The following is a 13,625-nucleotide window of genomic DNA, read 5'->3' as shown; positions in this document are numbered from 1 at the left end:
TTTAAAAAACCTTATGTTCTCAATTAGAACAAAGATCTCTTACAGGTTTGTCTAGCAGAATTTACCTTCTTAACTTTTTCAGTAAATCTTCAGTATCAAGATTAGATTCTAGAAGGGCTATCGTAAAGAACTGAGGCATTTTCTTTATTCTCTAGAACGAAGAGTGATGAGTGAAGCTTAGAGGCAGATTTTGGCTCAACATGATTAAAAACTTAAAAGAATTTTACAGCTATCGTTAGTGGAAGTAGCTCCCTTGTAAAACAGTGAGGCTCCCACCTTGAGCCGTGTTGAAGGACAGGCTGAATAACCCTTTTGCAAGGGTAGTATAAAGGGAATCTTATATTGGGTGGGTGGTTGGACTAATTAACTTACAGCTCCCAGAGTTTATGATCCTATATGTACTTTGAAATCCTGAGAACAAAGGTGTTACGGAAATGAAAAGCGTTATTCCCAGAAGTAATTGGTTTTTTTGCAATTTGTTTTATTCTTGAAAGGTGACACTTTCACATATGAGGATGTAGAGAAAAATGTTCTGCAGTATCTACACGATGGATCCTCTGCCCGGGAGGACAGCATGGAGATCTCAGTTACAGATGGCATCTCAGCAGCAACAGTGGATGTGAGGGTGGAGGTGTCACTGTCTGAGGCCCGGGGGCCTCGGCTGGCTGCTGGCGCCTCTCTGAGCATCACCGTTGCCAGTAAAAGCACAACTATAATCACTAGGTCACATCTTGCTTACGTTGTAAGTTCTTCTGTTTGTCTTTTTGTCCACTGCACCCTCTGACTAGGCGGACTAGAAAGGGATGCCATGGCTGAATATTTGGGCCATCAGGCATATGGCCATAAAAGAACTTTTTTCTCCCCTTCCCTATCATTCTACTCTTAGGAATAGTTACACTCTTTATTGCAGCTGCTCCCACTGTCTCCCAAGCAGACAAGTGAATGAGCAGAATGTTGATGAAATCCCTATTTGTAGGGATGGGTGATTGTCGCCTGGAAATAGTGCCAGTGTCAAAAAGCCCAAGTCCCCATATTTTAAGCTCCATCGATAATATTTCAAATGGGAATTTTAGGAGAAGAGCGTTTTAGAAGAACTTACCTGGCCAGTGACTAATAAGTAATGGTATTTCAGGGCACACTTTTCTGAGAGAAAGCCTGCTGTTCACCAGCGTCTGTCTCAGGTCCAGCTCTGGACAGAATGCTGGCATGCTCCTGTGGCAGGATTACTGACTCACCCTCCATCCAGTGTCCCAAGAGAAGCAGTGTGGTTTGGGGACTAAGGGTAGATTCAGGAACTCTGTTGTTGTTTTTTCCACCAATCTGACCTTAATTTGGTAAGTGATCCTGGCTAAATTAAACTCATCCTCTTTCCTTGACTTTACCTCTGGAGCTAAGGATAATGAGGATAATTACTTTTATTTTTCATTTAAGTATGCTGTAAACAGATGTGAACTCTCCATGTAAAAATAATAATGAGTAGTTTTGACAAATACGCTGAAAATAAGAATAATTATCTGAACGGTAATCATTCTTAGTATTGAATTTTTCCTTTGCTAATCTTAAAATTTCCACCAATAACCTGGCCTTTTAAAAAAAAAACACTTTATAGTTTTTTGTTTGTTTGTTTGTTTGCTTGTTTTGTTTTGTTTTGTTTTTGCGGTATGCGGGCCTCTCACTGTTGTGGCCTCCCCCGTTGCGGAGCACAGGCTCCGGATGCGCAGGCCCAGCGGCCATGGCTCACGGGCCCAGCCGCTCCGCGGCATATGGGATCCTCCCAGACCGGGGCACGAACCCGTATCCCCTGCATCGGCAGGCGGACTCTCAACCACTGCGCCACCAGGGAGGCCCCACTTTATAGTTTTAAGTAATCCTTTTCTGAGCTGAATAGTCTGGCTATAAAATCTAGTCCTGAATAGTAGCATTAAGATGAAGCATTGGCCTGGGAACAATTGCTTCAATTGCTTTTGCACAGATTTTCCCCTAAACTTGTCTTTTTTTAAATTATGGGAAACAGCGTTCCACCCTGATTCTTCTCATGGGTCTAGTATAGTTTCAGAACACCTTTGATTTTGTTTTTTAATTAACGGGTGATTCTTACCATAGGTTATGGTCTTTTGAATCTTATGAAACACGAATTCATAAAAATGTATGTATACAGATTTAATCAGTAGATCACCAAGGCTTGAAAAATGTTTGACAGACCAAAATAGGATTCCAGGAGCAGTTCCTTCCTGTCAACTGCATATTATAAGCTGCAGTTCAAAATGCAAGCCCATTGGCAACTGAACATGTATTTTCAGAAATTGATTGAATGTGAATTTACCCACTAGAGCGGAAAGACTCCAAAAGAATTATCCTAGCTCACTGAAAGCGTAGCATATTTTAAAGACTTAGCTAAGTTATACACTAACTTTCTCTGAGGGTTGTAGAAGAGTTTTGTATTTAATGTCATGGGGAAGATTTTTCTAGACATTCATAGTTAGTGAGTTTGCTGTGAACATCCAGAAAAGTTGGAAAAGCCATCTGAAAGCCTGGTCATAAATGGAGCAGAATATGAAAAGATAGGAACAGGTGAGCCTGTTCTTAATTAGAGTATCATGAACTGCAAGAGGGTTAAGTGCTGTCAGGAGAGGCAAAAGGCAAAAATGGGATTCTGTGTGATTTGCTTCTTAATGGTGGTTTCCTATACACAATTTGTTATGTACTGCAAGAAAACAAGTAAGGAAAGGTATGGGTTTTATAGTTAGAATGAATGGGTTCCAATCTAAGCTCATCACTTTTACTAGCATAATAACCCTTGACAAGTCACTAAACTCCCTAGGGCTCAGTTTTCTCATTTGTAATATGGAGAGGATGATATAAGATTAATCTTAGATAGCTAATAGATTTCTATGCACCAGCCAAAAATACACTAATTCAAAATAAGATACCATCTATAATAATATTACTTAACACATATTAGGTATAAATGTAACAAAATTGATGCTATGACTGACTATAAAGAAAATTTAAAGGAGTCTCTTGACAAAGTTTTAGAAATAAAAGGAGAATTTACCAGGGGGCCAGATAGAAGGTCAACAGAACGATAGCATTTCTATTCATAAGCAAGAATAGCCAGTAAGTGTAACTAAAAAGATGATACCACTTATAATAGCATCACAAAAATTATATTCTTTGGACTAAATCTAACAAAAAAAAGACAATACTTCTACAGGGAAAATTGTAATACTTAATTGGCAGACGTTTAAAAAGCACTAAATAAATGACAAGATATGCCATATTCACGAATAGGAAGATTTAGTATCAAAGAGATAGCAATTCTCCCACAAGTGATCTTTCCATTCAGTCGAGTGCCAATCAAAAGCCTGGTGGACTTTTTATGATCTTGATAAGCTGATTCTACAATATAGAAGGAAAAACAAAGGGCCAAAATTCTGAAAACGAATGACAGGAGGGCAGGGGCTTGCCCTGGTAGGTATCAGGATTCATTATAAACCTGCACTGTTTAAAGCAATATACACTGGTATATACTAGAGAGTCCAGAAACAGACCCACACTTGGGACTGTAATATAAAACAGCTATAGCAATCCAGATCAGTGGAAACAGGAGAAACTATTTAAAACATGAATCTGCACAAAATTACTATTCATATGTTAAAAAAAGACTACTGCTACCTCATACCCTACACAGATATTAACTGTAGCAAATCAAGTACTTAAGTGTCATAAGTAAAAGTGTACAATTCTTTATAGGATATAGGTGAATATTTTCATGATATTGGGAAAAGGAAGAATTTCTTAAACTAGAAACAAAAAGTGCTAACTATAAAGAAAAAATTGATAAATTTGACTATATTAAAATTAAATTTATGTTCTCCCAAACACCATAAATACAAAAAAAAAACAAGTTACAAGTTGGAAAAAGATATTTACAACACATATAACCAAAAATAATAAAGAAAATATAAAGAACGTCTGCAAATCAAGAAGAAAAAGATAATCCATTTGCAAAATGAATAGAAGACATCAGCAGGAATTTCAGAAGAGGAACCCATAGGGCCAATAAACATAAGGAGAGACATTCACCTTTTTAGACATCCGGGAAAACAAATTAAGACTATATACCATTTAATACCAATTCAACTGGCAAAAATTTTAAAGTATGAAAATACCAAATGTTGGAGAGGAAATAGATCTACAGGACATTCTTTGCTAATGGAACTGTAAATTGGAACAACCACTCTGGGAAAGAATTTGGCCTTGTCTTGTGAGGATGAATGTCCATATACCCTAATTGTTCCTCTCCTAGATTCCTATTCAAGAGGCACTTTCATAGGTACACAAGATATTCACAAGAATATATACAAGAATGTTTATAGCAATACTATTTGTAACAGTAGTCTGTTTATAATAGCAAAAATATTGAAATAAGCCAAATGTCCATCAGCATCAACAGGATATCTTGTGGTGTACTTACTCTATGGAATATTAGAGAACACTCAAAACACATGAACTATAGCTGCACAGAACAACATTAATGGACCTTAGCAGTCTGCTACTGAGTAAAAAGAAAAATAAATTCCACAAGAGGAGTGTCTAATTCCCTTTTCTTAAGTTAAAAATAAACTGAAGCTACTTTATAATACTATATCAAACTATATCAAGAAATTCAAAGAAATAAGAAACAAGATCCAGGGTGATGGTAGGCCCAGGGACAGGGTAAAAGAGGAGCTCATACATAAATGTTAATCATCAGAGTTCTAGTCCTTTGTTGAATGTTGGGTCAATAAATGTATAAATAATAAAAAGAAAATGAAAAAGGGAATGAATACAAAATGGGTGAGAAGGTCTTTGAGTAGAAAAATTACATAAGAACAAAGTCTATATTCTTATGAATTTTTCACCCACGGTATCTTGGACACCCCAAAATAGTAATTTTCTTTAAATTATGACAGCATTTTCAGAAAAAAAAATCCAACTGATTTCACACTGTTTCAAACCCAACAGTCATTTGAGATTTGAAAAATTATAAGTTGTGTTGTGACTGACATGAAATTTGCATTTCTTTGCCAAATTTACCAATGTGGAATTTAGAAGCTTTTTATTCTAATCAAGAGCCAGGAGCTCTGTCCTTGTAGTTTATCACCATCTCAGAAGATAATACCTTAGAACTCTTGGCTGTCTTCTAAAAATTCTCTCTCAGAGGATACTCACAGTAAAATTAGGAAGTAGTTTTTTGGAAGCCTTCATATTGTATTTGATAACTCAGAAACTTTTAAAGTATAAATTTAGGGGAAATTTTCTGAAGTTTTGCAGCTTCGATGAATTTGAGATTCCTTCCATGCTGTTATCAAGTGATGTGAAGAAATATGGAAAATTCTATGATCTTTCACTGAGGCTCTGAACTGTCAACTTACAAAGGTCTCTGGGATAGAAATGAGAGCTGACTAAAACCTGCTGCCCCAGATCACCAGGCAGCCGTGCTCATATTCCTGATCTCATACCTCAACTAACTGTACAACATAGCCATGCAAATTTGCATGTGAAAATACATTTGGCTATGCAATATTTATTTTCATTGTTGCTGTGGTAAAGTGTTAAGTGCCCTCATGTTCACAGCCAGCTGCTCTAAAAGATGAATGACTCAGGGAATCTTTCCAAGAAGTTGTTGCCTCCCTCCTAGATATTTCCAAAAATATCCTTGAAGAAAGAAGAAATTGTTCATTAAGACATTCAATTATTGTCCAGGTAGCAACACAGAAAGCCAATTTTATTTCTGAGTAAACAGTGCAGAGGAAAGGGAAATAAATGGTCTTTGTTAATATTGGGCATCTTGGGGGTTGAACATCCATAGGTTCGGTCTAGGTAGAATGAAATCCATAATTTCCTAAATTCTTTTGTTAAACTAAAACTTTTATCACGTTAAATATTACTTAAAGTGAGTCCTTGGCTAAGCTAAATACCTTCCATTCTTTGTTTCACAGAATTTTAAAATTGTTATCATATGTTATAGTGGAATTTTACCTGTTTCTAAAAAGCAAACTATTCTTAGAAACTCTAGAAGAATCCTACAACTGTGTTTCTAGAAGGATGACATATTTCTGACTGTGTTTTGCTCTTCACTAGATGCTTGTAATAAAAACAAAACCTTGTGTGGCTCTTATAGTAACCATAGGGCATCTCTTTGTTTTACGCTCTATACCTAAAGTGCATTTCCCACTATTATCTTGAGCTACTCTTCAAAGAAGACATTATCAAAAAGACATTTTAGGAGGAATAAATACTGGGATTTTCATGCTGTTTAAATGGTGTTGCTTTATCACAAAGGGAAAGAGATTTTTCCATTTAGTAGAGAAGGGAGCACCCGAGATCTTTACTGGAAATATTGATTCCTGCAAACGTGCATTCATGTCTTGCCTCATATTTGCCTAATTAGGATGACTCTTCCCCCGACCCAGAGATCTGGATTCAGTTAAGTTCTCTGCCTGTGTATGGTGCTCTCTTAAGAACCTCAGGACCTGAGGTGGAAGAACTCTCAGAGGTTTCCAATTTCACAATGGAAGATATCAACAACAAGAAAATTAGGTATATAACCACCTGGTGTTACGTGACAGAATTTGTTTAAATTGTATTAAAATATGTAAGCAACTAACCAGTAGCTCCCTTGAAAGATTATGTTACTTCTGGCCCCATTGTTAAACAAAGATTCAGTCATCTTACTTGACCTGTTGGTGTAGTTCATTCATTCTGCTCTTCTCTTGGCCTTTGTAGGTACTCAGCTGCATTTGAGACCGGTGGTCATCTGGTTACTGACAGCTTCCACTTCTCTGTCTCTGATTTGGACCACAACCGCCTGGACAATCAGAGGTTTACCATCGTGATCACTCCCGTCAAGGATCCACCCCAAGTCATTGCTTTCGCTGACCTTATCACCGTAAGCAGTTCAGATCAATGAACTGTGGGTGCTGTAGAGAGCAGGAGTCTGTGGCAGTGTGAATGAAGGATTTCTACCTAAATTGGCTGTCAAGTCCTTCCCCTCAAATATCTAGGCAATAGTATCAAGATACATATGGCTTTCAAGCATCAGTTTTTCAAAAAGTATGAAAATAATTACATGCAGAAGATCAAATCATTATATCCACATTATTTAATTAGTCAACAAGCATTTCTGTGCCAGACATAAATCTAGATGTGTACAGTATTTTGTATACTATGCTAGATGTATATAGCAGTAGGAGTAGGAATGTATCTTTGAGGAGTTTATAGTCTAATGTTTGCAGCAACTAAAACATAGGGATATGGACAGTGTCCCCAGGTCCCTTTTTTTTAAAATTTATTTTATTTATGTATTTTTGGCTGCATTGGGTCTTCCTTGCTGCATGCGGGCTTTCTCTAGTTGTGGCGAGTAGGAGCTACTCTTCGTTGCGGTGTGCAGGCTTCTCATTGCAGTGGCTTCTCTTGTGGTGGAGCATGAGCTCTAGGTGAGCGGGCTCAGTAGTTGTGGCTCACGGGCTTAATTGCTCTGCGGCATGTGGGATCTTCCTGGACCAGGGCTCGAACCTGTGTCCCCTGCATTGGCAGGCAGATTCTTAGCCACTGCACCACCAGGGAAGCCTCCCAGGTCCCATCTTAAATGGAGTTGATACTTATCACTGTAAACAATATTGACAGCTCCTTGGCGTTGGGAGGTGAAATATAATGTACCTCGATCATGAAGTTACCTAGACCTGAATTCAAGTGCCAGTTCTGTTACTAGCTGACTGACCTTGGATCAATTATATAATCTTTCTTAGCCTCAGTTTCCTCATTTTTTTATAAATTTATTTATTTTATTTATATTTATTTTTGGTTGCATTGGGTCTTCATTGCTGCACGTGGGCTTTCTCTAGTTGCGGTGAGTGGGGCTACTCTTTGTTGTGGTGTGCGGGCTTCTCATTGCGGTGGCTTCTCTTGTTGCGGAGCTTGGGCTCTAGGCGCACGGGCTTCAGTAGTTGTGGTGCGTGGGCTTAGTTGCTCCACAACATGTGGGATCTTCCCAGACCAGGGATCGAACTCGTGTCCTCTGCATTGGCAGGCAAATTCTTAACCACTGCGCCACCAGGGAAGTCCCGATTTCCTCATTTTTAAAGTGTTACTATTCCTGTTACATAAAGGATTACTCTGATGATTAATAAAGTAGCACTAAAAAGCCCCAGTAGAGTACTGGCTCATGGTAGGGATTCCATAAAAGTTAATTCACTTTCCTTGTTCTGCTCTACGTACATACCATAATGCCAAAAACTCAGGATTCCTGGTTTTGTTGAACAACTGAAAATTCATAAAACTGAGTTGTTTCTAAATGGCTCTGATATTCCACCCATTTTTTTTTTCATGTCCACACTTCGGGGCAATCATTTTGACCTTCCCCATTCCCAGAGTCAGGGTGATCTTCCACTTTGTAACTTGTAGATCTTCCTATATTTAGCCAATAGTCATTCAGAAGTAAGCGGCTTCATATCCAGCAAACTAGCAAAAAACACTAGGGTCAGGTTGCAAAGTAAGCATACAAAACAGGGCCCTAAAGGAAAAAGGTAGCTGGAGCAACTGCTTTTACTCATAACCGATTTATTTTCCTCCTTGACAGTAAGATAAGCACTAGCTTTCAGGTATGGTGAGCCCTTTCTTCCTGCACACCTATAAGCATACACTATCATGGGATAAATGGGACTTCCTGCTGGGAACTCCTGTAGGACAGAGCTACCTTCATAGTATCCAAGGGAGGACTGGATGAATCATTCTGTAGCTGCGGGCTTTTGAACATTGATACGGAAGGAAGGCAGCCATCCTGTCGTGCAGCTGTTCCAAGGTAGGTGATTAGAATGGGCCAGAGCTGCTTTACAACCAGATCCATCATGGAAGGAAGCACCACTTTGAAGGGAAACACGGAAGTCACCATGTCTGAGCGTAGCTTCGAGAGGCGCTGAAGGATTGCCCAGTCCCAGCAGCTCAAACATTCCTCATCTTGTGCGTAGAAGATCTGCCTCTTCAAAGAAGTGGAATTGGTACTGGAAGGTCACCCCAGGCAACTCTTTTCAATTCAGTTCCTTTTACTGCAGTTACGTGCAACCGCCCAAGGACTCTCTCCAATCTTTTCTTTCTTAGGTTGACGAGGGAGGGAGAGCCCCACTCTCATTTCACCATTTCTTTGCTGCTGATGATCAGGACAGCCTCCAGGGTGACGCCATCATTAAACTAAGTGCCCTGCCCAAGTACGGCTGCATCGAGAACACGGGGACAGGTAACAGCAGTAGATTGGCTCTAGAGTTGTTCCAGACCTGGAGAGAAGGGAGCGTGGAGGTGCGTAAATGTCTGCAATTAACCTGGATATGGAGAGCTAAAGAGGAAATGGAACCATTTCAAAGAAATGGAAGTAGGGAAGGTTTCACTGACTCTATGAAAACTGAGTGTTTCCTGTATGCCAAGCACTCTTTTAAGCACTGGGGATATATCAGTAAACAAAACAGACAGAAACCCCTACTTTCATGGTGCCTTAGATCCTGGTGGGAGGAGACAGATAAGAAACCTAATAAATGAAAAAACTGTGTAAGACGTCAGGAGGTCAATCAGTGCTATGGGAAAAACTAGAGCAGGGTGAGGGGATTTGGAGTGCCAGCAATGGGGACACAGGGGCTTGGGGATTGCTCTCGGAATTGAGTGTCAAGGAAATAAAATTTTCTGTCCTTTTATTGTGAGGCAGCTGCAGTTTAGCTGAACCATAGCTTACGTCGCTGCTTTTTCTAAGGATATGACATGAATTGAAATGCATGCTTGTCTCTCTGTGACCCTCTCCTCTACATCCCTCCCCCCCCCATCTACCCTGGACCCACTGCCCTTGGTGATTATCACAGAGAAGGGGAGGGGAGAGGGTGGATACCGTCCACGGGTCCGCTGCGACCACAGTGACGGGCAGTTGAGACAGCTCCTGCCAGGTGACCATGCTGCTGCCTCCGCAGTGAGAGTCCTGAGCGCCAGCACTTGGCTCTAACTGGTGTGCAGCTAGCAGCTCCCACAGAGAGGCCAGTGAAGGCGTCTGTGCCCAGCGTGGTGCCTGGGATTTGAGCCTGGTTACCGGAAACTCATTTAGCAGGGGTCATGTTTTCCTATAGAAAATCTTGAGTCTTTTCCCCATCTTGCCTTTCAGTGTGTGCTCTTAGATTTGTTTATTGCTGAGTTAGATTTATCTCAACAAATGTTTATACAGTGGATGTAAAGATGAATAAGGTGCAGCCCCTGCCTCGAGTGGGAGACAGATATGAAGACTGATAAATTACAATCATGAAACGCCAGAACAGGGAAAGGCGGAAAGCACTGAGAAAGGACATAGGACAAAACAGTTACTTTTGCCTGTAAAGGCAAGAAAGTCGGAGGAAGCAACATTTGAGTTGGAACTTGAAGTGTCAGTGGGAGTTGCTGTGGGCAGAGGGAAAATGGCATTTCTCACAGAGGGAAGAGCACAAGCAAAGGTGGGGAATCATGAAAGGATGGTTGCCCCCGGCCTTCTCTCCTCTCCAGGTGATTCCTTATTAAGCTTTTCTTAGTTTTGTTTTGTTTTTGTTTTTTGTTTGCGGTACGTGGGCCTCTCACTGCTGTGGCCTCTCCCGTTGCGGAGCACAGGCTCCGGACGCGCAGGCTCAGTGGCCATGGCTCACGGGCCTAGCTGCTCCGCGGCATGTGGGATCTTCCCGGACCGGGGCATGAACCCGTGTCCCCTGCGTCAGCAGGCGGACTCTCAACCACTGCGCCACCAGGGAAGCCCTCTTATTAAGCTTTTTTTAACATTGTTTTATGCTAACCTGGAGTACACGCAGAAGTGAAATTTCTGGCAAGCCTCAGCCTCTCTTAAAGTGGTTCACAGACTTTAATGTGCATAAGACTCACCTGGAGGGCCTGTGCAAACACAGTTTCCTGGGCAGCAACCCCAGAGTTCCTGTTTGAGGAGGCTGTTGAGACCCATGCGTTTGCATTTCTCACCAGCTCACAGGCGATGCCATTACTGCTGGTCCACACTTGGAAAACCATTGCTCTACATTAGTATGAACCTGGAAGTAAGGAAAAGACGTTCGGGGGGCAAATAATTGTTCCAAGGCACATTGCATAAGGACCCACCCTTTGCTCCATGGGAGTTCAGAACCAAGTCTGTTTTATACATATGAAACTATCTACCTAGATTCAGAATTCAGCTGATCGGAAGAACATCTTTTTTAAAACATTAGAAGAAGTAGCTTTAAGTTCATACCGGCAAGATGGAAGAAATAGAATAATCATATTGTCTGGTATGAAATCTAACAGAATGGATAATCTACATTCCTTTAGTACCACCACAGCCAGGGCAGGGCCCACCTTGATTACCTGTCGGGCATCACTGTGTTCCAGTGCAATGCAGTAATAGATGTTCATGATGATAGCCTGCACACATCAAGAACTATTTAATTTGCACATAGTATATTCTGTTTAAGAAGGCAAGGAAGAATATTAATGAGAGTGATTTATGTGAAAAAACAGAAGGTGCCGTTTTAACAATTGAAAGGACTGGTGCTTAAAGCTTCAGTAGCAGATTCACTTGTTGAATAGCTTGTTTTCTAAGACAGAAAGTAAGTCATTATTCTATTCAAGTGTATTTTTAGGCACTATTTACTTAGGCTATTTTTGACCCAAATAAAGATACTATATTTCTTATATTTACAGTGATCAAAGGAAAGAGAAAATAAAATTTGAAGGAATTATAGCAATTCCTTTTGGAAACCCTGAACTGTATGCCCTAGGGCTTATCAGGTCACTGGTCACTTAGAGCCCTCTATTCTTCTGGTGTCAAGAGGAATCATATCTGAGGGGTAAAATTTAAGAAAATTCATGTCATTGAAAAAAATAATATTTGTCTTGAATTCTTATTTCAAACAAATTATAAGTGAAGCATTTTCATTCCTAGTCTTTACATTGGGAGGTAAACGAAAAATGACCCTGTCTGCAATCTAGGAAGTCAATGGCCTTTTAATATATGACCTAATCTTTGCAGAGGACCATGAAAGAGGGAAAGAGAAAGCCTTATCACTTTCAGATCTTCTATCTACACTTTTCTTTGTTGATGTATATCCAGGGAGTGTTTGAAGACACAGGGGTTTCTTTTTCCTCCTCTCTTTAGAAGAAAATGTAACAATTTAAAATCAATCAATTACAGAGACTAAGACCAAGTAAGAGACAAGTCATCCATCATTTCGACAGTGCTTACTCTTAGCTTTGGCCTTTGGGGTTGGGATGAAAAGAAGAGGTAACCAGAGCCAGCACTTTCTATGGAGCTCTGAATGGTACTTGAGCATCTCAGTACCTGAACTGCACCCGAGCTCTGGATGGTCCCTGAGCATCACAGTAGCCCTGGTGTACCATCCCAGGGGCCGAGCACTAGCCCATGCAGAGGTTTCCTTAAGGAACTGAATAGTCAAATGAAAACACGCTTAAGGAGATGCTTCTTAGATAAAAAGGTATGCAGTTAACCTTTTCTTGTGTAAAGAAAGAAGGTTCCCCTTGCAGAGTGGTTTTGACATTGACTAAAGCTTAAGGTAAAACATTTACTATTGTATCAATACTTGTCCCATGACTTATTTTAGCAAATATTTCTAACAAAACAACCACTGATTCTATGCTCTGAAATAATAACATTCACAGTGCTTTCATACATGTTATCTCATTTGATTCCCATTTGTAGATGAAAAATAGTGGGGAAACTGGGATCCCATCCCAAGTCTTCCAGTTCCACTCTCCCACCTTTATTCTCAAACATATTTTCCTCTTCTGTTGATAGTGCTGTCAGGCTTTCTGGTTCAGCCCAGGAAGCAGGAATTGATGGATCAAGGTAAAAGTTCCCTCTTGCTGTTGATGCAGGTGATCGATTTGGCCCTGGAACTACCAGTGACCTAGAAGCATCATTCCCTCTTCAAGATGTTCTGGAAAACTACATTTACTACTTTCAGAGTGTTCATGAAAGCATTGAGCCAACCCATGATATTTTCAGTTTTTATGTAAGTGATGGAAACAGTCGATCAGAAATCCACAGCATCAACATCACCATCGAGGTAAAGACTTTGGAAGTTGGATAAGTTGGGCCTTTGACCCCAATATCCCACCATTAGATAGCTTTATGTGAACTCAAAAGCAAAGAAAATTGGGTTTGACCTTGAATTTTAGAGGTCAGTTTTTAAAATATAACCCTGACCTTTAGGAAACTTGTAGAATTAAGGCTGGCATTTGGGGATGGTCTGACTTGGAAATCGGAATTTCCATTTCAGAGTAAAATCTATCTGTTCTGTGTGAAAACAGTTTGTGAGGGTCAGACAGAGAAACCTTGCCAGTCTCATATTAGGTGAAAAATAGCATATGCTTATTTTTCCCTGAAATTATTGTGTGTGGTTCTATGTGCATACTTGCCTTTTCTTATATTTTTAGTGCATTTATTCATTACACTGTATCATGAAAGAAATGTGTTCCTCGATGCTGTATTTATGCTCATTTGAGCAACTACAGAGGCTTGCTCTGTCACCCCAGGGAGAGAGATAAAAGATAAAAATCAGAATGGAATGCCCTCTGCCTTGAGA

General features: G+C 40.1%; 1 protein-coding gene across 1 annotated transcript in view; it reads left to right on the top strand.

Moving 5' to 3' along the window:
- FRAS1 (Fraser extracellular matrix complex subunit 1) overlaps window positions 1–13,625 on the top strand; it is a 471,586-nt gene that overhangs the window by 373,152 nt on the left and 84,809 nt on the right. Inside the window, exons 38-42 of the mRNA XM_082632535.1 lie at window positions 495–742; window positions 6,437–6,585; window positions 6,772–6,934; window positions 9,142–9,277; window positions 12,916–13,106. Of these exons, the coding sequence (XP_082488661.1) occupies window positions 495–742; window positions 6,437–6,585; window positions 6,772–6,934; window positions 9,142–9,277; window positions 12,916–13,106 (887 nt within the window). The remainder of the gene's footprint in view (window positions 1–494; window positions 743–6,436; window positions 6,586–6,771; window positions 6,935–9,141; window positions 9,278–12,915; window positions 13,107–13,625) is intronic.

This window comes from Mesoplodon mirus (assembly GCF_964341445.2).
Source record: "Mesoplodon mirus genome assembly, chromosome: 2".
Classification (NCBI taxonomy): domain Eukaryota; kingdom Metazoa; phylum Chordata; class Mammalia; order Artiodactyla; family Ziphiidae; genus Mesoplodon; species Mesoplodon mirus.
This window is presented reverse-complemented; position numbering and strand designations above follow the sequence as displayed.